Source organism: Hyperolius riggenbachi, chromosome 3 (genome assembly GCF_040937935.1).
Source record: "Hyperolius riggenbachi isolate aHypRig1 chromosome 3, aHypRig1.pri, whole genome shotgun sequence".
NCBI lineage: Eukaryota > Metazoa > Chordata > Amphibia > Anura > Hyperoliidae > Hyperolius > Hyperolius riggenbachi.
In genome coordinates, this window is record NC_090648.1 from 288,072,565 (window position 1) to 288,099,342 (window position 26,778).

A 26,778-nucleotide genomic window follows, 5' to 3' on the forward strand; every position below is an offset into this window, starting at 1 on the left:
ACGTGTGCCTTAGATGGATGCTAATCATTTCCCACCCTGTTGTTTCTTATCTGTATGTTTAGCATTGCTTGTAACTAATTCAGAAATGCTCTGTTCAGTGTGTTGTTTCTAAATGTTTTTTTTTTTTAATTTCACATTTCATCAACACTTTAATTTTAGCCGCATCGTCTTCCAAGATAGATTTTCCTTTTATGGACTTTACTAAGGATGCCTTTATGCCTCTGGGTAACATTACCCTCGATGATTAGAGACTACTTAAACTCTTCAGTGTCTAAGCCAAGTTCAGCTGCAGAAGGATTCTCTTTGAGATTTTTGTTTGAATCTGGTTCTCCTATGTTACTTGCTCTCTTCTGGAGTCTGGGCTCAATCTTTGCAGCATGTTTTATTAAAGGGAACAAAGCTGTTGGGTTATTTTTTGGCAGTTATGTGTGTTACATGTTGAAAGCTCTAAAATGTTTCTGGGAAAATGCAGTGTAACCTAAACTGGCTACTATGTTATTATTGCTTACTGTATACTGTATATTTTTTATATTGTATTTTTGTTGATATTTTGGTATTAAAGTTACTCCGCAAAAAAAAAACCTTCAGCTCTCACATTTTTAATGTGTACAGTATTAAGGTTCTTTTAAATAACCCCCTTGGCGTTATTATTCTTTTTGGATTTTAGGGTCTAAAAACAGTGCAATTTTTTTGCATGGTTTTAGATCCTAAAACCTGGAAAAAATCATGCTGCTAGGGAGTTCTGCAGCAGTCCAGCACTCACTCACCTCCCTGAGCAGCGCTGCAGTTTTCCCTCTGTCCTCTGGGTGGCGCTGTAACCCTATCGTGAGATTACTGGCTGTTGTCATGACCACAGACAGCAATCTCACCAGGGGGAAGCAGAGCCTCAGAGGAGAGGAAGAAGAATGGCGGCCGACGTCGGGATCCCCCGAGAGGTGAGTTAAAACACCTGCTGCGCGCATTGCATAGACCTCCCAGTAGCTACCAGGAGTTCAGCTCGGGGATACCGCTCCTGGCATGTTTTTTCCACCCCAAGCTGAACTCGTGATTACCGCTAAGGAGGTTAACAGTGCACAAAGTGTTGTACATTTTATGTGTGATGCAGTACAAAGCTAAAGACCCTCTGACAATGCATTGCTCTCACCTGTGCTCTAGTCATGATGACTGTAATAAAAACAGCCATCCCTAATCCACATTAAGTAAACTAAATGAGCAAACACCTGTAGTTAAACAGGGCTTCATTGAGCTAAACAGGGAAACAATGCATGTGCATGTACATATAGCCAGCCATCACAGTGCCAGATAGTGGCCAACCTCCTAATCAAATTTTTAAATAAATGTGCACAGGCTGGGCAGTATGATGATTGGCTATGTCCCTTTTGATGGCACTGTGTATGCAGGTGCAGCGTCACAAAAGTGATTTTCTTTTGTGAAAAGTATTGAATAGAGAGAACTATAAAATATCAGGCACCGCGTCTTCCTGCTATGCTCCGCCTTTTTTATTGGGCTCCTCCCTGCTCCCAACTTTACTCTCATTGATGCAAATCGTGGCTTTTGGCGCCTAACTCTAAACCCCCTCCTGGTGTCACCTGACCCTTAACTGTGCTCTCCCCCCGTCGTGCCTCAACCTTAAATCCCCCAGCCGCATAGCCGCAATTTGCAGCAATGAAGTGCAATGGGTGCCTAGAAACTTCAGCAGATTTGATTTTATCTACCCAACTTTTGCTTCATTGTGGTAGTTCCCGGTGCCCAAATTTTCCTTCTTTGCCTCTAATTGCAGCTTTTATAATGGGCACCTATGGCTGAACCGTTTTTTCTGCTGATGCTCCTGCGCCCTTATTTACTGTTTTGCTTGTTTTTCAAATCTGTGCACATCTTTTTTCATCTGTCTTCTGTATACATCTATTCCCTGACATGTTTTTTCTTTTCTTTTTCATTCTTCTATTCTTAGGTTCTTTTATACTTCTGTTTTCTGCCTTATTTTCTTCAGTTATTCGAATAACTTGAAAGAAATGTGCCCCGTGCCATCTATCTAGAGGTATGAGTGGTAATATACAGGTTAGTGAATTGCTAAACAAGCATGTTTGGCCTCGTACTATGCATACACCTGGCCAGATTTTGGCATGCACACCTTTACAGAGCATTAGTAAATCATAGTAATATTTGTCATGCACTTTACGTCTACAGTCTTTCCGTTTACTTATTTATTTATGAACCCTCATAACTGTCGGTGCTGAAAGAGTCCAATGGGAGGAAGGGGGAGTAGGAGGAATTTACTTCACTGCATTGTATGAAAACATCTCAAAAGTAAATAGCAGGTCCCGGGGCTATGCAAAACTGTGGCTACAAACACAAAACACAACCGTGTTTTAAGACTGGGTGCCGTGGAAATAACTAACTAACTAAACATAGGCAAACACAGAACATTTATATCGCTCTTTTCTCCTGGCGGACCAAAAGCGCCAGAGCAGAAGCCAGTAGGGCGCGCTCTATAGGCAGTAGCAGTGTTAGGGAGACTTGCCAAAGGTCTCCTACTGAATAGGTGCTGGCTTACTGAACAGGCAGAGCCGAGATTTGAACCCAGGTCCCAGTACATTACAATGAACTAAACCCTGCCTGATGTGATTTACAAAAGTTTGAGTTTAGTGAAACTTGTTGAATTAAACTGGTATTTGCCTCAAACATCCAAAAATGTGAAAATGCATTTCTGTACAATGCTGCGTGGATACTTGAACTGAACACAGATTCAGTTCACCACAATTTATCTTCAATAAATCACCCACACACTGCAGAGAGTTTACATCTTTATTACTGCAGTGGAGCACTTTTCACAAGTGTCTAGTTTGTAATAAAGTTCTAATAATACCATGAGTTCATTCATTATTGGCTTTACTGATGCTAGAATTTTACTCTTCCTACCTAACAAAGTGAATTACACTGAGAACTCTGTTACATTGCCATATATGTAGAATTTATTGTAAGCTTTGTCTTGCACTTAACACCTTGGAAGTTTATTAAAACTAAAGCTTTTGTTAACATAACTCACCTACCAATCACAATATGAGCATCAGGTAGTCATCTGTGTACACTGTGAATTATTGAAGAGCTGTGCATGTGCTGCGGAACAAATAGTGTTGACATTTCTCTATTTTAAGCCCTGGTAATTTTCCACACATTTATCAAATACTGAACACTGAAACATGTTAAACCTTTTATTGTGCACATCTCTACCTTGTACAATACATGCGGTATGTGTTATACAATTTTGGTATGTTTACATCAACATCAGCATTTTCTTTACACTTCATTAAAAAAATATATTAAGAGTACATCACAAATACTGCAAAGCTCACTTGTTAAATTGGAGGTGGTTTACAAAGGTTTACAGCCCCAGATAACCTATCTTTCTTCAAAAAAGTAAAGGTCATCAAGGGTGAACTGCAATCAGTTAACCCAGTTAGCTGTTTGAAACTGATGGGTTTGTGGCTCCAGTGACCCACCTTCCAGCCTCACTGTATTTATCTTTTAAAGATGTTTTTACCTAAAAGAAAATATTTTCTAATATGTACATTAAAACACAAGAAAATCTATTTCAGTCGTATATTTAGTGTAATCAGTTGCTGTAAATGTGGCAGGAGTTATTTTTTCCAAAAGATTAGAAATGACTGTCACAGTTTAAATTCACAAAAATATGTTAAAAGTTTGTAAAGATGCATCTAAATGTATTATATGCCAAGTTATTATACGGACTTCAAGTTGAGTTATCTAGATAAAAAAGATATCCTGCTTTTGATGTCGTTTTTATTAATACCTTAAAGAGAACCCAAACTGACTCAAATTATTTAAAATAAGCACATGATGTAAATGTAAATGAATATTACATACTTACCTTGACATTTGTTCCTGTCAGAAGCTCACCATTTTCCTCAAACAAGGATTCCTTCCAGCTCTGACTAGATCTAGTCAGATTTGAAAGCCTTAGGGACCTTTTCCACAATAGCAGTTGCTGTCAGTTATAACTGAAAGGACAACCGATGTGCAAGGTAATGTCCATGTTTCCCTATGACTCTATTGGGCAATATTATAGGTTAATGGGTTGCTGACCCGGAAGCTGTTAAGGGGTCATCACCATTTTTAAAATGGAGGACGGAGAATTTGATCAATCACAGTGGACAAACAGGAGGAGGGAGAGGAGAAAGAGATTAAGTTAACTACGAGGGAGGTAAGTATGATATGTGCAAATTTGACATAAAGTGAAGGGAAGTGTCCACAAAAGTGGATCCAGGCTGCAATTAAAACCATGAGAGGAAAGTTTCCACTTTCTCCAAAACCTTACATGTAGTTGGAGTTCCGGTTTAATACAAAGATTTAAGGTTTATACTCTTCTAGTCTTGTATCTACGGTAGTAACTCACAAGAAGGGGATGTTTATTTTGCCACCAGGACCTTCCTCAATCATTTTCCAAAAGCAGCAGCACCCACACTGGGAAATGCTTGCCCCCTTTCTCTACATGATCTCTTCCAATGGCAAGGATTGTTCATTGACCCATGCACCAGGCAAAATAATTGCAATCTTTGCTTAAGCTGCTTTAAGGCTTGTTTGCCCCCTTAAAACCAATGGCAACAAACATAACCAAATAAGTTTGATTTTGAGTTCATGTATTTACCTGAAAACTATTTCAGAGTACCAAAAAGTTAAAGCAGTATAATATTTTAACTAGCGAGAAGACCAAGTTGGGTCAATTCTTGTCATGTCACAAAAATTTGACCAAGATTATAATAATACTGGTTTTCTTATGATTGCTATGTCAGTGAATTTTTCCATACAACAAGAGCACAAAAGGCTTATTTTTTATCATTTACATTTTATTGGGACTATCCTAGTTTTTCACCGAGAAGTCAATGGATTTTGCAGCAAATCTGGCCAATCTAAGGCAAAAGAATATTGCCTTGAACTGATTGAACTTAGTGAACTGGTCCTTAACTTATGAGTTTACTGCATGCAGTATAACTCACCTGGAAGTGAAAGCTGCCACTCTCTTGGACCAGTGGTTAGCATGCTTTCCTTCACTAACTCCAAATGATTTTGTTTCACTTTGTTACCTGCAGTATTCATTTTCAGTTAGTAAAGCCGTTCAGAAGGTTCTTTACATATTCACTGTTGTGTCCTTACCATGACAATGCTAACTGTGTAGAACCACATGATGAACTTTCATTATATGCCTTGTGCATTATTGAGGCAAGGTCTGACATCACGTCTCCACTACACAACTGAGTGGGGACTCTGTTTTGGCAAAGCACAGGTTTCATCATAGATTTGCAGTGAATTGGTAAGAGAGTATGCCTTACTTTAATGTGTGAAAATACAGGCTGAAGCGAAATAAACTAAACTTGAATACAAAGTTATGGAGAGATTAATGCTAGAGAGCATTGCATTTCACTTCCTGGTACAAAGGAAGGGACCTTTTTCAATTCACAAACAGTAAACAAAATGATAACATAACAGCAGAATTGAGTATGGGGTAAATATTCACCCTTCGCTTCCTTTGGAATAGCTTACCATACTACAGAATCTAGACCAAGCAGTGACTTAGTAAAAAGAAGTGGAGCACTGAACAGGTGATCATTTTAAACATCCAATGGTGCAAATGAATTAAAAAAAAAAATAGGAACTTCAAATTGGATTTTTGAAGGAAATTTATATTACCTTTAATAGATCACCTAAATTTCTGTATACCTCATTGAATTTTGCAACATAGTATACTGAAAGGCACTTCAAATATGTGTATATTTTTTATTTCAAACATAAATGATATAATCACAACATTTGGTTGCTACCTAGATTTAAAAAACAAAACAAAAAACCTTTTGGAGAAAGCAGTATTTTGATGATAGTATTTTGGTCAGATCCCTAAGATATGGAGATCCCCTTTGTTCAGGATTGTTGCTGGTTTCAGGACAGAGATTTCATTGTTCTGCATCACAGTGATCAAGTGTGGATTTTCAGAAATCCATATAGGGCAGTGTTAATAGCATATTTAATTGTGTGATCATGCTAGTAAAAAACAATCACGCATTGGCCCATATGCAATTCACTTTTTCTCTTCAGTTTTCTCCTAGGAGATCATTTTCAACTCTATTTAGAATAACTTTTCAGCACTTTGCAAATGAAAAAGTACCAAAAAGTAGATAGAAAAGTACTATCAAAACTATTTAATGTATTTTCTTGCTTTCTGGTCATTTAAAAGGCATTTTATTGACAAATTTGAGAATATGACTTAGGAGAAAAAGTTAATTGCATATGGGCCATAATGTCTGCACCTTAGTCCTTATTAACATCCTTTTGGGCCATTGTATTACATAAATACATCTGAACTTTTATCTAGATTTCTAGTCTACAGGAGAAGTGAACACCTTTTTCTACTGCCAATGTCCAATCACTCTACTGCACCTCACTTCACCTTTAGCCAATGTACCCTAATATTTGCAGTGGCTGGTTTCTATTTTCTCTTCTCTAGAATGATATTTATTAAGTCTAACTAAGCCATACAATATATTACATTTGCAGTAAATATAATAAAACATACAACCATTTCAATAACCTTACTATTTAGTTTAACAAAGGCAATGAGTCCTGAATTTGGAATTATAAAGTAGATGAATTGCTTTGCTAAAGCAGAAATATGCTGAAAAAAATCATTATAGACTAGCCTTAGATACATCACATTGATCCTGTCTCTTATAATTTGCCAGCATGAAGCACAATATAAAATAAAATGGGTTGTGTAACTAACTAATTCCCATTGGCATAATCTCATTAAAAGCAGTGACATGAAAATCATATCCACAAGTCATTCTTTACAGTGAGGAGCATGCAAAAATAACAGCATATAGAAGTATGAAACCGGCGTAATAAAAATGCATCATAATTAAAATATCAAGATGAGTGTCAGGACAAACTAAACAAAAAGGAAGGAAGAGTACGTACAATGTTGGATTTTAAATGTAATTGTTGCCAGCAGGATTGCCTAGACCAGGGATGTTGAACTCCAGGCCTCAAGGGCCGAGGTCCTCACACATTTCTGACGCAGCTCAAATTAATTGTTGGAACTGAATCAGGAAAGGTGTGGCTCATCAAGTAGAACACATTTCTCTGTCCATCCTATACACTGGCATGGATTTGGGCCTTGAGAACTGGAGTTTGACACCTGTGGCCTAGTCATAGCATTATAGAGCTGATTAGTAAACTATATAATATTCACAATGCTCTCATTTAGGTTTGCCGCTTTACAGTGTCTGATCTTTCTAGTACAATACATGTATGTAAACCTGAAAGGACAGAAAATTCTTTGGAGACTTGAAAGAATCAAAAATGACAAGAAATCTCCCATTTTCTACACAATGACAACTGAGCTACTATGATCTATTTTACATTTAGAAACTAAGATTTGGCACATATTGTGATTATGAACACATTCCAGGGCTATTTACCAAAGGAGATGTGATCAATCTTTCACAGTAAATCCCTGTAAATAAATCACCCCCCGTGACATTTCCGTTACAAAAAAATCATAATTACAAAATTGTTAGTTAGCCTTCTGCATTAAGCCCTTTGTATAGGACTGTTTTCCTTTCAGACACCATGTATGTTATACTTTTGCATTTAAGAATGCGGAATCTATAATAAACACTATATGCTTTTATTTGTAAAAGTGGTATATGTGTATATATGCATTTTTGACAAAGAAACAAACTTTTTGTATAGAACAAAGAACACTTTCAGTAATTCTGAGTGACAAGTGGTTAGGTTATGCATCCACTGTTTATTCAACCCTCTTTCTGCTGCAGTAGGCAACAAAATAATGAAGCTTCACCACTGACAAGAATTATGGAGCTTCTGATAAATATCTTTATATACATTTGTTAAACATTGACAGCTTCGCTTGGTGTAGCTGCATGGTTACTTCCCAAATATCTGTCAACTTCAGACTATGGATTGAAAATTATTTTGCTAAACTACACAGCTTGACAGAGGAATGATATAATAATATCATCATCAAAATCTTGTTTTGTTGATCACATAGATGCCCACTTATTGCTTACTTGAGTTTAATGATAAGCAATGAATGATAGCAACATGTGGATAACAAAATAAAAATACAGTATTTCACAAAATGCCACTGAGTGGCGTGTAGCTGGTAACAGAAAAAAGATTACTCTTCTCAAAAAAAAAGACAAAAACTTTTAACTTAAATCTTCAAGAACAATAAAGATTTTTCCCCAGGATACAAACTCTAAAGAGTGATCTTATGTCAGTGCTCTTACGATAGTAACATGTAACTGACATACACTTGGTGACTATAAGCTCTCTTCAATTGTCATCTATACTTCTTTGCGCACTGTGATTCGAACAAAGCTGAACACTTTGCCAATGGCTTCAAACAGTGGGTCACAGAACGTATGGATACAGATAGAATAGACCCGGCTGATGCACTGAATTTCAATCAGGTAGCTCTTTATGCATGGAACCACAGCCCAGATGTGCAGGAATGACAGGATGGCAAAGTAAATTCCCCAGACAAGCGCCAATGGAATTCCAAAAATTGCAGACAATAAGCGGTAGAACCAGTACTTAGTCACAGTAAATGTAGTGAAGCTTGCTTTCCAGATCCCATCAAAACTGTGGGTTCCCTCCGGTTCAGCAATCACATCTTCAAAGTCAATCTGTAATAAAGGAAATATAAATCTTTAAATACAAATGTTATTGCTTTATGCATTATCTTATAGCCAGTAAAACTGCAATGATTAAAAGGTCATCATACATGAAAGAAAAATAGATTATGTACAATGTATCTTTTTGTACATCCATATGCACTACAGAAAATACTTTAGGTACCTATTTTTATGTGTGTAATGTGGCCACATGTTAATTCATTGAGCTGGTAAGCATTGTGCAAAATCCTGTTTGTGAGCATTGCACTTCTTGAACTTGAAATAGAAGACACTGGCCACACAAGTTACACATGTTACTACAATTACAATGCAAAATGACCAGTTAAACAAGGTGATCACATCGATGCAAGTGAACTGTAAACTTAAGACCCATTAATAAATTAATTGTTATTATTTAGTCTTACACACACAGCGCTTTACAGAGTACATAGTCTTGTCACTAACTGTCCCTCAGAGGGGATCACAGTCTAATCTACCTTACTCATATGGCCATCATACTGTAGTAGGCTGGGACCAATTTAGGGGTAAGCCAATTAACTTTAACTGTATGAATTAATTCATTTCATGCAAATACCATCACTTTATTAAATGGGATAAATGGAAAATGTTAAACAGACTTATTTGAAAGCACCTGAAATTGGGCATATTAGATTCTTTTGCCATGATTTCATTAAAACAATCTCTGTGGTCAACTTAATAATAAGTAATGTCTTCTGCCTAGCAAAATAAATTGGAACTAGCTAATTTTAGCCTATCATAGTGCTAATATACTTATATAAGACTGTTCTTTTTTATTTAGGAAAATGTATATGGTAATGACCAAACTGGACACTTAAACACATTATAGTCTGGAGTGAATAAGCATGAATAAGAATCAAGCACGGTCAGCATTCTGTCTGACCCAGAAGATTAACTAGACAGGAAAATAGCTGCAGTTTCATAGCAGGGACATAAACATCTGTGACAGTCATTGTATAACCATCTATATAATAGGGAAATGTTGGAGGTTGCATGTTTTAATACTGATGCCAAAAAATACCAGAAGTATTTAAATATTCAAGTACCAGATCAGATGTAGGTTCTGTAGATTGCACAGAAACCAGAATACCACAATTCTGTTTTTTGTGCTGGTAAAAGTAGATTGAACCTGTTCAAAAGGAAAGGAAAACCATGGGTTTGGAATTTCTATAAATCTGTTGTTTTAAACCAGAAAACATCATCACATAGAGGATCCTTTTGCTTTCTGTAATATTTATGTTTTCAAGACATTTTATGTTGGAAAATTAGGAAATAGTGTAAAAGAATGAATGGAGTAATACTTCCATGTACTTAACGTTTAAAGTGAACTCAAAAAGTTTAAACAAAGAATATGATATATAAGAAAACTCTTGTCAAAGTTTCAAAGTACCTGGCTATCAATTATGACTTGTGTTGGACATGGTGATGTTATCTAAAGTCTAAAATCTAGCGGCACTAATTCAAATTCTGGTCAGAAGCAAAATAATTAAAGCACGCCTGACCTGAGGCAACACTACCTAAGTTAAGCACAGATATATGTTCATGCTGGATCTACATACTTTTGTGTGTTGTCTGTTCCTCTCCTCATTTCTCCTAGTCCCCGTTATCACTCCTTCAAAAATTTTATTTTTAGCTTGGGTCAGGACAGGAAGTGACATGCTTGCTGTGATGTTCCCTCCCATTCTCTCATCTTCCCCATCCCATTTACTTCCTTTAAGTGGAGGAAACGGGAGGGTGATAAGAGGGAACATCACAGCAAGCCTACTTCTTCACTGTCTAAAAATTTGACTTTAGCAAAAAGTCATTTTTTTCAAGAAGTGATTATGAGGGCCAGAAGAAACAAGAAGAGGAATGGACAACACACAGATGTATGTGGTTGCAGCAAGAACATAACTCTGTGCTTACCTGAGATTGCTTTTTCTGGGTATTTAACTATGGCAGATACACAGAGATAAATTGGATGGATTTCCCCAAAATCTATGACAACATCTTTAGAAGGAAGAAGAATATCCAAACCAAAGTCTCCCAAATTAAAGCAGCAATGATTGGTTGAGGGAAGCACTTGCATGTCCATTTTCCAAACCTAGCAGCCATTCATTGAGACCCTTAAAAAGATAGTTTTGAAAAAATGATGTAGTAATTCATTTAAATTCCACTTCCTGTTGAAGCAGTCTCCACAGATTCAGACATTAGCTAATTTTGCCTCTGGCTATATTTTGCCTCATTTCTACACATAAATAAACACAACATTGGTTGATGATGATAACAAGTCCAAAGTTTTCATCCCGTGTTCATACAATTTCACATTATTTATTTCAAAGGTTACAGAATTGCTTCTCAAAATTATACAGCAGGAAATCATTTAAATGTCATTGCCATAATCATCTACAAAAGTTATACTCATCTCATATTAGATAAGTAAATCTGTATAGCAAATAGAATTGCAAATAACCCGGTGCACACGTGGGAACGACTTTTTGCCTGCAAATGACTTTCTATCCAATTTTAAAGTTACGTCTCAGACAGACAGCTCCAGAATTTACATATATATTTTCCTCCCATCAAATCCTTAGTTTGATAATATTTTTCCTGATGATTTACTGAAATGAGTATCCTTCAGTTAGTTAACGAAGATGGTCTAAGGGCCTCACCTCAATCAGCACAGGTAGTAACTCATATATAATCAGAATAAGATGGCACATTTTGCCCATCAGCAATGCAAGGCATCTTAGAAAAATTATTTAAGTTTGATAGAGAGAGTGAGTAGTATAAAACAAGCTGTTATATTGGGCGAGGGAGCTGTCATTTCCTAGGAATGACATCAAAGGAATTCTTAGATGAATTATTCCTTGGAATTGCTACTGATGTTTTATTAGTAAGAAACCTTTACATATTTCAATTTATTAAAAAATCTTAATAACATTCAGACATGCCGAGCCCTCCAAAATGTCATCTGCATTTTAATATCCACTTAGTGGAAGGAATTGAGCAAAGCAATTTTGAACTAAATACAAACTTTTATTTACTAAAATATGCCCCATCTAATAAGACCTGTATATATAGTATTTATCAATAAAATCTTTAGTTCTAACAACATTTTACAAAAGAATTGCCAAAAACTAAACGTATTAAAATGGCACAATTTTTAGTAGATTTGCATATGCTCAATACTGGAGAGGTGAGTCAATGTGGGTACTTATCCTCCAACATGACAGAGTTATTATATTAAAAGTTAGGAGTGCAAGAAAGGCGACCAGTATTTATTTCCAGTTGTACACAGTTTTAAGACCTTGTGAAGTCAGTTTTCTGGTTAATATCCATTTAGTACTAAAATGGTATTTAAATATAGAATGCTGTGCTGCAAAAAGCTACTCCACCGACATATCTATGGAGACTACACAAATTCCATTGACTGTACAGTGCGATATTAAACATCCTTTATGCTAAATGTAGTTTATATTGGCCTCTGACAGTCAGTTGTATCATCTGTAAACTTACCAACCTCTGCCCTTACACTCTATAAAATCCAAACTCTATAAACTAAACAATGGCACACTGCCACCAAAGTATAAGAGGTGAGGAAAATGAACATCAGAAACAATTAGACCAGGAGGGGGTCCTTTGTTTTTCTCTTCCAGAACAATGTTGGCTGTTGATAAAACAAAATCACAAACACTAGCTTTAAAAGTCAAAGGCTCCCACCACATTCTGTATATGTTAGTAAACTGAACACTTTGTAGTTGTAATTTCTAATTTTAATCAGAAATAAAATATGGTTTGAGATGTTCCTATCCCGGACGGTAACAGGACGCCAACTAAAAAAAAAATATAAGCCAAGCTATGCTGCTGATCTACTTATCTTTGTTACAGGCAATGACGTAAATCCATGGTGTTAATACTAATACATGAAGTGCTACGGTACATATACTTAAAGTGAACCTGAGATGAAGGGGAAGAAAAATGTTATACATACCTGGGGCTTCCTCCAGCCCCCTCCACGCAGATCGCTCCCTCACTTCCTAGATCGCCCAGTAGCAGCCCTGTTCTCCATGGCCAGTAGAGCGTGCCAGCCCAGCATTCAGCACAGAACGCTCGCAGCCATAGTAGCAAGATGGGGTAATGTGCTTGGCCGCACTGCACTGACTGGCCCACGACTGTGAGCAGTGAACGGGGCTGCTACTGAGGGATCTAAGAGGCTTTGGACAATGGCAAGGGAGCAATCTGCGTGGAGAGGCTGGAAGCCTCACATATGTATAACATTTTTCTTCCCCCTCGTCTCAGAAACACTTTAAGTGTGCTGAAAATGCCTCACGATGGAGCCCTAAATAATAAAAAATACTTGCATTATTAATTTGAACTCATTTTAACTTGCAAGCCAGTAGAACTCAGTATAAACCAGTACCCTGGGCTTGTCCTGAAAAGCTAACTGCAGTGTGTGTTGATATTCTCTGAAACTGCTCACACTGCTTACAGTTGTAAGACAGAGGCGCTTAGCTGAGTTATAGACCTTACTGTACATGCGCCGTCCTTATTGCCTGAAGAAGCGGGGTCAATCCTGCAAAAAGCATTGTATGATCTTGTGGAGTGTATACATAAACTGCTTTATTGATATTACATCAAAAATTATCTTGTGTCTGCTTGGAGGTAAGTCCACCATTGCCTTCTCTATTTTGTAAACTTTTTAGATACTTTTATTCTTTTGGCGCCTCTGTATTCCTATAAAATTACAGTTGTAAATTGACTCTGTAAACTCATTACCAACACTCTGTTGAAGTGTTGATATCATCTATAAACACTGAGGATCGGAGTGCAGGCTGACGATGACTCATTGTTATAATGTAAACAACTGCGCCACAAACTTTTTTTGCAGATTTAAAATTTTTTAATGTGTACCTGAACTTACTTGACATTTTTTAAATAAAATATATTTTTATGTTCTCCGCTGATTTATGCTTAGCTGCATAACCTTACTTTGCCTATTTGAAGTCTTAAATATTCTCATATCCTGCTTGTGGACTTGCCACCAGATTGGATATATGAGGACCAGGACAGCACAGGGTCATGTTCTTGTCTGCATTAATACACACCTTTATGCTATGTTAAGTTCCATTGTTTAAGTATTCCCAATTTTTGCCTTTAGGATGACAACAAGTCTGCAGGCCTGAAATAATTTCTTTGTTGCTTCTGAACAGTCAACAGAAAAATTCACTCAATCGTTTAACAACTCAATCATCTTTATCAGGTTGTTTATCGGGAGTGAAGATTGGATGGTGCGTACCAGTTCTAACGCTTTTATTGCTAAATTGCTAAGATAGTATACGTCTATTTAACTTTGTGTACAATACTATCTACTAAAGAGTTTGAATTTTTTGCCTGGAGATCATTACACTAACGCTGTAAAGTACTTTATAACTACTTGTTGCTTTACTCTACTGGACTTATGTATTTATTGTGCAAGAGATGCCACAATCAAGCTAGAATTAACCTTATTATTTGTAAGCACCGCTGGTGCACGTCAGCGGCAGAAGGCAGAGACCCAAGCTGCGGCTCTGACTTCCGGGGCTCGGCAAGCCGCTGACGTCACTGGAGCGCAGGAGGCTGCGCAGCTCTCATTGGACCGGTGGAGGACGCGTTCTCAGTACGCCGTCTGCCGATGTAAACAGTAGCCACGTGGGTGTATTGTGTGTCAGCTGATCAGCTGACACGCTGAGCATCTATTGTTTGTGTTCAATTCTGTTTGCTTCTGATTGGTTAGTCCTTGTATGTAAGCTTGGTGAGCACCCCCAGCCATCGCCCGTGATAGCATTTTGCTTTGGCTTGTTGCTGGGTGTGCGCTCTCTTCCTGATTGATTTCTGTTGCCAATTCTGCTTGTGTCCTGACCTTGATAACCTCCGATTGATTCCTGTTGCCGAATCCTGCTTTGTATCCTGACCACACTACCTCTGATTGATCCCCTGTTGCTGACTTCTTACTGTTAATTGGATTTCGATTGAACGCTGCCTAATCCGACTATTGGCTTCCCTCGACTACGATATCTCTAGAAGTATATCTGGACTGCTATGTCATCCTGGGACTCTGTCTCTACAGTCACCTGGTTCATTCATCTGGATTTTATCATCTTCTAAGCCACAGGTGGCTTTATATATAGGTGTATTTGTTAACACTGTGCCCATTGCATTTTTAGTTACAGGTTCTGTCGGTGGAATACTATCTGTCAGTCTGTATGCTACATCTACCTGCAGGGTGTATTGTAGTATTGTTCTAGGTAGGAGTTCTCGCAGATGTTACCGGCGGGCTATAGGTCAGTCATATGAGCATACAGCCTGACCTATAGTCATTGACCAGACAAGCCTGACATTAATATTGTTTATTTATGTAGCGCCAGCATCTTCCATGTCAACATTTTTACTTTGTTCATCAAGATTCATTGTTTTTCCACTGGTACGTCCTTCTTAAAGTATGTACACACCTTCTGACTTATGTCGCGTGTTCACCTAGGGCGACATTGCTAGCTTGCCTGTACAGACATGTAACCGTGGATGTGTTCCGTTGCTATGTGGGGGGTGGAGAGACGATGGTGCAGCACATGTGCAACATCACGTGGTAAGCGGGGAATGGGCAATCAGCCGTTGTGTGGGTGTTGATGAGTCGTGCAGATTGCTCAATGGTTGGGGGCCGCTATCCGCTAAGGCGGTTCGATTAATCTGCAGGGAGTCTACTCAACAAAATGCCAGATCAACCGATTTTTGATCAATTTTGACTAAAAATCGATCGAAAGTATCGATCAAACAGGATGGAAAATTTAAAACAATCGGAGGCGGGGCAAGAGCATTGGCAGATCGATGGCCTATAGCTGTGCAATGCATCGAACAGTGCAATTCTGCAGTTCGATCGATTTTCAATAGATTCCCTGCTGCAATCGATAGGGAACTGATGTACGGTGTATGGTAGGAAATATACTAGGTGGAAATCAATAAGTGTATGGCCAGCTTTAGTCATCACTAATGTTCACATAATCCATACGACTAAAACAGTTTTCCTTAATAATACAATTTCAGCAAAATGTTTACTAAAAACCACTAACAAAAGTTGTTGAGCATTATTTTGGGCTATCATACTGCCACTTGCTATAGTTCAAAGTGAATTACAAATCTGCTAAAGATGTGAAACCTTTTTTTAAATTCAGTCTTTTCTTTATGTTCTTAGATGAGTTCTAATCTAGAGATAAACCAGAAATAGAATATAATAGTCTCGCACCTTCTAATGCTGATAGGGCAGCTGCATTACCTGAGTTATATTTTCCACCTTTTGACTCAACTGAAAAATAATGAACAAGAACTATTTTGAGTTTCTTTAAATCTTTCAAGCTACATAATTATGTTCAAATATGCTCTTGATTCCCTTTCCAGAGAGGAAACAGCATCCCAGAATGTTGTAGAGAACTTATTTGTAAAATAGTTAATTCTCAGAAGAAGGCTAACCTCAGTTTGTCATTGTGGTGGAAAAGTTTGCAATTATTTATCAAAAACCATATCCCACAGATCCATGACATCCAACAGTTCCTTCAAAGGGCAAGAACGATAAGGTGTGATACATTTTCCGTCATTAAATCATGGACATTTCTGTTTACACTTAAATTACAAAGAAAAATGCTCTGTCATATCTTTGGCTTGTTAGTAAGTCTTTGCTGTCAGATGCAGTTTAGAACATTGCCAGTACTGTCCCATTACGATTACTTACTTCCCACTCAAATCTGGCCTGAATCCCAAAAATAAATGCTAGGTCCTGGGAAAACTATCAAGCTGCGATAACATCATAGTATTGCCTGAATTTCATTTTGATCATATACTGTATACACTGTATACCTCAATAAAAATAAATAGTCAAAGCTCTCCACCCAACATGCCACACAAAACTCTCAGTTTGTAGATAGGTCACACAACTGTTCTGCATATATTTGATATTGTGCCAACCACTGCATCCCTACACATGCTGCTGTGCAGCTCCCCCTTTTCTCTATGTACAGTAATGCAGCATAGAAGCATGCAGGCCCAAATTTACTTCACAGGAGCCTATAGGAAGAGATGTTTTTGTGCCCTAGACTCCGCCCACAAATCCTGACCCCCCCTCCCTGACCACCAAGCTGCACTGAAAGTGTGCTGGCTGGCATAGCAGTCATCTCTTCCTGGCCTGGAGTAGTTAGCCAGAGGTGCCCCCAAGTATTAGGCAGCTAGAGTTGACCCCAAGTATAGGTAGTTGAAGGTGCCCCCAAATATTAGGCAGATGTATAACTCCAGTATTAGGTAGCCACAGATGCATCCAAGTATGAGGTAGCTAAGGGAACCCCCCCCCCCCCCCACTAAAGGTGGCCCTGAGTGTACATAGCTAGAGAAAGACCTCGAGTATTAGGTAACTAGAGTCGGCTCCCTAGTATTAGGTACCCCCCCTCCCCCCCAGTATATATGTCCGCAATATTAGGTAGCCCACACTACTAGTATAAGAAGCCAAATGTGCCCCAGTATTAGGTAGCCCTTGTGGTATAGGCAGATATGTCCCCTCCCTGTATAGGAAGCCAGATGTGCCCCAGTACTATCTAGGTCATAGTTTAGGTAGCAGATGTCCCTCCCCCAGTATAGATAGCCAGATGTGCCCCCAGTAATACTTATCCCCCCACTCTGCATGGGGAGGATGGAGGAAGGGAGGGAGAGGGGCATTCAAGAAGGGGGTGAGTCACCTATCCACAATGAGGTGCCTGTAGGATCGAGCCTCAGTACCTTGATGGTAAATTCAGCCCTGGAAGCCAGACAGGCACTTTTCAGTTCCCCATAGCTGGCATGTGCTTATCCTGCTTCTGTGCTTCATTGCTGTACAGGGAAAAGCAAGCACATTACTTAATACAGCAGAACATTTTAACACGTTAGGGGGAACATACTGGTGACGCTAGTTAGGGGGCATATTTGCAGACATAATGGTGGCACTAATCAGGGAACCGTAGAAAATGAAGTAATGATGGCATTTGTAAGGGAGACAAAATGGGGGACATAACTAGAGGCATTACGCTCCCTAACTAGTCCAATAATTTTCTCCTGAAGCAGGTGATTTTGGTGCAGCAGCACTAGTTGCTACTCAATGCCTAGATTGCAGCTCAATTTGTGACTAGTGTTGTTATTTTAGGCCTGGGCTATGGTATAGTGCAGCACATGGGCTACAGTGTTGCCAAACTCAGATATCAGTAGGGATGGCCCATGGATCGGTCATGAGTTCCATACACCACACTGATCATACAGCCTCCTTCAAGTGTCAGGGATTCCTGCCAATCACTCAGTTTGGGCAGATGTGGAAAAACCAGCAACAGTTGTCCCTGATCTGTGCAGCTAATTAGTTCTGCAGAAACGTGAAGCTAAATTTGTCTGTTATTACTGAAAAATAGTGTACTACAAAGTACAGATTGTCATGCTAGAAAGCTAGGCTTATAGTCAATTATAGTCAATTATGTAAATGCATACTGTAGATGTCTGCAAACTGAAATTACAAAGACACGTAAGTAGCGCTGATACATGTTTAGAGTAAAATTTTAATTTTTGGAATTTCACTCTTAGTATTATGTAATCAATGACAACATCCTTCTATATGTTGGATTAGATCAGTTCTCATTCTTTCACTATACTTGAGCAATCATTAATGAACTATAGTACTTTGAGGATGCTACTCTGTAATAGATTCATAGGCCTGGTTGTAAATGTCATATAAACCAAACATCACAGGCAGAACTGGATCAAAATTAATACGGAAAAATGATTTCCCTCCAAATTAGGTTATAGTTTATGCCAGACCTGCACAACCTTGTCAGCTAGTATACGCAAATCAAAGCGCTTACTTATAACAGCCAAACTTCAGAACACAGCTGGCCACTAGTGTAGCAAAAATGTGTTTGTTTAACTTGCATTCCCTCTATTCACTTGTATGTATTCCAACATTGCCTTCTAGAGCAGTTTTGAGCAATGGGTGCAGCTTTATGACTAAAATGATATGCTTTGGGAAAATTGAAGATTTCGCAGAAGGCTTCTAGGCCATATAAACCCCTCAATAAATACTTCTTGTGTAAGAAATGTTAAAGAAATTTTGAGCATTATTGCTCTCCTTTTTGAAATCATGGAGCATGAATGATGATACAGCCACAGCTCTGGTCTTCTCAGCAAACCTGCCTATGAAGAGATACATTCACTTTCCTTGCCAGTTTGTAAGCCATCAACAGACTCTCCCAACGTCCAGAGCCTTGATTTTGTTTTTGGGTTTTTTTTTTTTTACTACAAAAGTGAGATTTATTATGGAAAAGGCCAATTCCATTTTTTTAACATGAGTATTGAAAAGAGAGGTACAAATTAGAAAGTGTTGGTGGCTATTGCGGTCTGTGTCCACATTGGAGAGATTGTCTCTTACTTCCTCTCCCTGGGATTTCCATGGTTTTAAGAGAACCCCAGGTGAAAGACGTATGGAGAATGCCATATTTAATTAATTTTAAACAATGCACATTGCCTGGCTGTCTTGCTGATCCTCTGCATCTAATACTTTTAGCTATGGACCCTGAGCAAGCATACAGTTTACATATTTCTGACAAAAATCTGACAAGATTAGCTGCATGCTTGTTTCAGGTGTGATTCTTCTCACAAGATTCTTCTGACCAGAAAGAACAGCAGGACCGCAAGGTAACTGGTGTTGTGTAAAAATATGATCGCATTAACGGGAAAATGGACGGAGCCATGTATCGTGAAATCCTGAACGACAACCTCCTTCCCTCTGCCAGGAAACTGAAAATGGGTCGTGGATGGGTGTTCCAGCACGACAATGACCTAAAACATACAGCAAAGGCAACAAAGGAGTGGCTCAAGAAGAAACACATTAAGGTCATGGAGTGGCCTAGTCAGTCTCCGGACCTTACTCCAATAGAAAACCTATGGAGGGAGCTCAAGCTCAGAGTTGCACAGAGACAGCCTCGAAACCTTAGGGATTTAGAGATGATCTGCAAAGAGGAGTGGACCAACATTCCTCCTAAAATGTGTGCAAACTTGGTCATCAATTACAAGAAACGTTTGACCTCTGTGCTTGCAAACAAGGGTTTTTCCACTAAGTATTAAGTCTTTTATTGTTAGATGGTTCAAAAACGTATTTCACTCAATGAAATGCAAATCAGTTGCTATCTTTTATTTAAGGTTATTTTTTCGATTTTCCTTTTGATGTGCTATCTGCCACTGTTAAAATAAACCTACCATTGAAATGATACTGTTCTGAGACTTTTCATTTCTTTGTCATTGGACAAACTTACAAAATCAGTGAGGGGTCAAATAATTATTTCCTCCACTGTATATATATATGTCAGCCTCCATATCCCTTTCACCTCATGTTTCTTTTAATATGGAAACTTGAGGAACCAAAGACAGGAAATGAGGAGTGGTAATACCGTACTAATAATGCACTCTTCAACCCTAGATATTTTATTTGTTGCTGTCTCTGTCATCCTTTCCTGGAAATTCTCATTGATGGAGACATGGTACATCAATAAAAAAAATCTGAAAATATTTTCAACTCCTTACCCCACAATTCGAAATTAAAATCCTTGTTTCTTGAATTGGGCTTTAATTTTTGTAGAAAAATAATACAAACATTGCATAGATTATGATTTTTTTTACAGAAAAGGTTTACATGATTCATATATTTTGCATTTAATATGAATTCAAGGACTGAAACATGTTTATTTATTTTTTTTTAACTACCGGTACTTTGAGGATTGTATCACTGACTTTATCTCCACTGGATCCAAACTCGCACTTCCTGTCTTCTAGACAAGGTTAGAGTCCAGGGCAGATTGATGTAGTCAGCACTCTCATCTCGATGCATTATCTTCCAGGGTTTGGATCCCAACCAGGACATGATCTAAATGGAGCATGTATGTTTTGCCCAGTTTGGTTTTCTCTCATATCTCAAAGTCTTATAGTTAAATTATATATATATATATATATATATATATATATATATATATATATATATATATATACTCACAAAATTGACTCTAAAACAGGGTAGAGACCATGAAGTGTTCTCAAACTGTAAATACTGATGTGGATAGATACACATCAACTTTAGATCATCCAATAGAAGTGTAATACTAAAGTGCTACAGGCTTAGCGATTGGAAAAAAAAACCTTCATTTACAGTCTGTGTAGAGTAATTTAGTAAAATGGAGTACACTCATAATGAGCAATAGGCTTTGAATTAGGAATGAAAAAAAGTAAGCTTTCGGCTACTCAGCCTTCTTCAGTTCTTGTATATCGAGCCTGAAGAAGACTTATTAGCCGGAAGCTTGCTCTTTTTTCCTTAGTTAGCCAATGAATGGTGTCATCCTTTTCAAAACTTCTTGCTTCGAAACCTCAAAACCTCTTGCTTTTACTGATGGCTAACACAGTACAATACTCCACTGCTACTAAAAATCAGGTTAGTGAAGCCATATGCATTCAAACATCTAGTCATCTGCAAGAACTTTTCCTTTTTAAACCGTCATACAAGACAGGATGACTGAAAGCACCAGTAATGCGTGTGCCAAGATTTTGCTGTGGCTCCATGTACTGCTGAATAAACTGGCACGAACTTTATGCAGAGGGCATGGAGAGCATTGGGCACTGTGTACGAAAATAATGCAACTACTCAGACCAAATCCATTAAATATTCTCAATTCAAACGAGTTAGTGGCAGTCTAGCTAGCCTAGACATACATTGTTCAGATGAACCATGATACAGTATTCATATGGCAAACACATAACTAAAGTTAGAAAAAGAAAGCCAGTCTAGAACACAGAAGTGTTGTAGTGTTAATGATTACAGTCTTACCTTTTAAAATGACCCAGTGTGGACATGTGGTGCATAGAACGTGCCTATTTAATGAATGCTGAATGACCCTTGTATGAAGTCCTCCTGAGTTACTGTAGTCAACAATTCACCACCCATTGTCTATCAGTGCAGCTGAGTTAACACAGTTTCCCTCTATCTACTTTGCTGCAGGGAAAGTTCTGGTTCTGATACTTTTGCACAATATTTTTTACAACTGTGTTATTTTAGTTTCATAGACTTTTATTTGGTAGCAGCTTGAGTATACAAGTAGTGATAGAATATACATACCACAGGTTTTTTTTTTTTGCGTGTCACATACAGTAAGGCTAGTTACACACCGGGACGTTGCGTTATAGTGGACGTTATGGTTGCATAACATCCCCTAACGCACTGCCTGCCGGTGTTGGTAGAGGACGTTGAGTGAGCCGCGTTAAGCGGCTCTTTCCGCATTAGGGCAGTGAGAGTGGCGCTGATTGGCCGGCGGGACCACGTGATGCGGAGTGAAACACTCCGCATCACCTGGTACCGCCAGCCAATCAGCTGCCACCAGTGCAGTGCATATTGAGTAGCCATGTGCGCGGCTACGTAGCAGCCTCTCCCCGCCTCCTCTCCGCCCCAACACTGAGCATGTGCAAACAGTCTAACGCGGCTTAAGCCGCTGGAACGCTATAGTATGCTGCACGTTCTGAAGAACGTGCAGCGTTACATGTAACGCAACGTGGGCAGTGTGAACAGCCCCATTGACTTTGTCTTGCTGTGAGTTGGGGAGCGTTACAGGCTGCACTAACGTGCGCCTGTAACGTCCCTGTGTGGAAGCAGCCTAAAACTAACAATATATTATAGCAGTTGTAGTGGGATGTTCGGTTCAAAACTGTTACAGTGGTACAAAGTTATCAAATGCTTTGTCAGGAATTCTATGTTACTTTAGTAACGGAAAAATAAAAACAACTAAACTCAACAAAAAAGAGTTTAGTAACATCAATTAGAAAGAGCTGTAAGTTTTTAAAAGTAGTTTTAGGATTCACCCGTACCGTGCCAGGAGTGGAATCAAATGCAATATATCACTTATCAATTTCTTATTTGTAAGTTGCAGAGCAGCCTTTTAGAAAGATTCCAAGGCTTTTTGAACACCAATAGAGGAGGCAGTTTGGGTCCATGGCGACCATATCTTTTCAAAATGTTGGGTCCTGTCCAGCAAATTGACTTCGATTTTTTAATTTAGCATAGTAGTATGGATACGGGCAAGGACACAACGATACGACAGGGTTCTCTGCAGCCACTGAGATGCTATGTAGGTTTTAGTGGTGCTCATAATGAACTGGATGAGTTTATGTTGGGCATAAGAGATCTCATGCCAGAATGAAGCCACTGCTGGACATCAACAATGTTATTTTAAAAGATAAAGCATTGCTATTCAAATGACTATACTAAATGCTGGCATTAGGCATTGTTCTTCTTTAATATAGGGATCCACCCAAATATGTGGCAGTGCAAGCAGTTGGTAGCATTTCTGCATGTTTGCAAAGTATTATTTGCTTAAAATACAGATACATTGATAAACTGCACATGATCATGACCCTTTGTCTAAAATATAATGGCCTCAATTCACTAAGCTTATCTCCTGTCTTTAATTACTCTTCTGAGCTGTTTCTACAGTTATCATCATGGTCATAACTGTAGAAACAGCTCAGAAGAGTTATTAAAGACAGGAGATAAGCTTAGTGAATTGAGGCCATTACCTTTAATGCATTTCTCCAAGGCAGTGCACAGAGCCATATAAAGTATTACTTTTTACCTTTGTGAGGAAAACAGGCATCAATAACTGTTTTTAGCAAACAATTGCATTTCTGATAGCATCATTTAGAGTGAGAGAAAAGAGCTTATTTAATCTATACACCGCACTATAGAAGCCAAACTATTCCTGATACTGAAACCAGTTATGATTGTATCTATGAAAAAATCTGCTGCACCGATAGACCAGTTCTTTAAGGAATAATGTGATAATGATTGATAATGTCAGGATTAGTCAGGGCCCACCAGCTTTTCTGTTCTTATACAATATGACTGAAATAATCTGATCCAAAATATTGTTTCCTAAAAACTGTACTGTTGGCACCATTAAATTCCGAGGTACACACATTTTTATAATACAAAAAAAATGTACTTACCTTAAATGCAACAGTTTGGGACTCAGATCATCAGTGCAATATGTAATGCTTCAGTATGTTTGATGCTTTTTGTGGGCTACTGATAGCAAATAGCACTGAAGAAGTTCCTGCAAAAACTCCCAGTACATACCTCTGATACACTAAGGCAAAACAAAAGTTTGCTTTCTTAAAACAGAAAGAATTTGCGATAATTCAGGTTGGAGTGAACTTGAGATGTCTCCCAGTGCATCACTGCTGAATATATGCATATATTCAGCAGTGATGCACTGAGAGACATCTCAAGCTCACTCCAACCTGAATTATCGCAAATTCTTTCTGTTTTAAGAAAGCAAACTTTTGTTTTTCTTAGCATTTTAAAAGGGGGCTTTTAGGACCATTGAGTTCCAATGAGTTCTGGTTCACCATGAGCTTGCTGATTAGTCTATACACTAAGGCAGGGACACACTTGTGAAAATCCACATCGTTCTACCGAATCTAAAAAAACATGTGGAACTGCATATAATGATAGTCAAAAAACAACACAAAACCACTAGTTAAAACACTCCGCAAATTGCACAATTGTGTGGCAAAATGCTGGCGGGGAATTGACTCCCGCAGATGAAAGTGTAATCCCTCCCTTACAGGCATTTTCAAAATGTACCAACTGGAAATTCAGACTGCAGCAGCGTTCATTTTTGTGTTCTACACCAAAAAACATGAAACAAGTTACTTCAGTTTTGGACAGGGTGAAAAGGTGTACCAGAAAGAAAAAAGTCAGGGCAGGTCAAAATCCCTGCCTACCCACTAAGCACACTAACAGCAACAATATACATAAAAAGGATGTACTGTAAGCCCTTTCCTCTCTGTCCAAAACTGAAATAAAAGTTTGGGTGGGGTTGGACTTTAACATACATGGATGCAGTCTGCAAGCATGAAAATCTGCAAAGTTCGTAGGTAATAGATAAAGCACTATTGCACATCTCAGCCATCTTTCTGTTTGACTGTAATACATGGTAACAGAATAAAGAGTGGTGTGGTTTTCAGCTTTGCTCATCATATTCTTATGACACACTGTGTTATTTATTGCCATACCAGATTAGGCGCTTACTGACAGTCCTCCCACTGTGTTGAAACACAGTCTGTGATGTCAAGTAGCAAATTCATTTCTTATCATCCTTTGCTGGGAAAGGAACACTTTCACCTTAAACTGTTATGGAATGCTCAAACCCTCTATTCTAGATTAAACGTTTATCAGCAGACAAGGGCGGGAGTAACATTCCTTTAGTGTTGTCACGAATAAATATGTATTTCTTAGCAACAACAAAAAAAATGAATAATAAATAAAATAAATAAAAGTTATACACACTAATGGAAAGACTGAGCAAAACCATCTCTAGGGCACATGTTTCTGAAAGACAAACTTTCATCTGCTACCACACAAATGCACATAACCAGAAGAATAAGAAGAGGGGTGGTGTAAGTTGTGGCTCAAAAAAGTTTCTTTACAAGCCCACCTACCAGTCAACTCACTTCTGTCTACCTGTTCAGTGAGGAGTATGAACTAAAGGTGCCCATACACTTACACCATTTCCCGCCGATAGACAGCAGATTAGAATCTGCTGTGAAATCGATGTGCAAACGCTGACCGATCGACTGATTTCCATCCACAATCGATAAATCCTGTCGAACTGTCCACGCGGAAAATTCTGCTCGATCACCGGCAGGTCGGGAGTGCGTTGATAGTGGCATTCGAATGTCTGACGACCGACGCTAGCAGCAATACATTACCTGTTCCACCGGCGCGTGTCCCCGCTGTCCCCTCTCCGTGCTGGGCTCCAGCTGGCTTCACTTACTTCCTGTTGCCCTCTACTATTTAAACTTCTTCGACAGGAAGTAAAGTGAAGCTGAAGTCCAGAGCGGAGAAGAGACAGCGGAGACCGGGGGACTCGCGCCGGCCGGATCAGGTAATGTATGCAGGGGGCAGCAGCAGCTTCACAGATTGTGAATCAATTTCATAGTGAAATCGATTAAAAATCTGTTTGCAGTGTAGGCAGCCAATAGATCCCTCTTTGATCAGATTCGATCACAGAGGGATCTATCTGCTGGTCGATCTGGTGGCAATCGACCAGTGTATGGCTGCCTTAATGTTAGGTACCCACCATACAATTTTCTGTTAGATTTAAGGTAGCCATACACTGGTCGATTTTCCATCAGTTTCGACCAACAGATAGATCCCTCTCTGATCGAATCTGATCAGAGAGGGATCGTATGGCTGCCTTTACTGCAAACAGATTGTGAATCGATTTCAGCCTGAAACCGATTCACCATCTGCTGAGCTGCCGCTGTCGCCCCCCGGGCCCCCGCATACATTACCTGAAGCCTGGTCCTGGACATCTTCTCCGCATCAGCTTCCGCATCCCGGCATCCGGCATAACTTTCTGTCACTCCAGTGACAGCGGAAGTTCAAATAGAGCGCCCTCTATTTGTACTTCCGCTGTTACTGCAGTGACACAGGAAGTTATGCTGGATGCCAGGAGCCGGGAGGTGATGCGGAGAAGATGCCGGGAGCCAGCTTCAGGTAATGTATACCTGCGTTGGTCGTACGCCGCTAGCGATGCGCTTCTTACCCGCGGCGATCGACGGTAATTTTCCGCACGGCGCGATTGACGGGACCGATCTATTTCGGGCCGAAATAAATCGAAAATTAGCGTGTTGCGTGAACGATTTGACAGCAGATTCGATCCCAGTGATCGAATCTGCTGTCGATCGGCGGGTAATCGGCCTAGTGTATGGCCAGCTTTACCTGTCAGATAGATAATTTCCAACATGCTGGAAATTATCTACCTAACCATCTATCTGCCTAGCAATTAGCATTGTTCTACTCAGCAGGAGATAGCCAGAAGACAATGCACCAGAGATAATGACCAGTCTCTACAGAAAATAATCGAAAGGCCCGTACACACACTAGATAGGCTGGAACGACGGGTCCGTCAGACCC

The 26,778-nt window shown here is 39.0% G+C and overlaps 1 protein-coding gene across 2 annotated transcripts in view; it reads right to left on the minus strand.

Annotated features, from left to right (window-relative positions):
• Positions 1 to 3,199: 3,199 nt before the first annotated feature.
• Positions 3,200 to 26,778, minus strand: part of LOC137563691 (caveolin-1) — a 97,297-nt gene continuing 73,718 nt past the window's right edge. For both annotated transcript variants that reach the window (XM_068276454.1, XM_068276455.1), the window contains exon 3: positions 3,200 to 8,723. In XM_068276454.1, the coding sequence (XP_068132555.1) occupies positions 8,382 to 8,723 (342 nt within the window). In that variant the 3' untranslated portion in view covers positions 3,200 to 8,381. The remainder of the gene's footprint in view (positions 8,724 to 26,778) is intronic.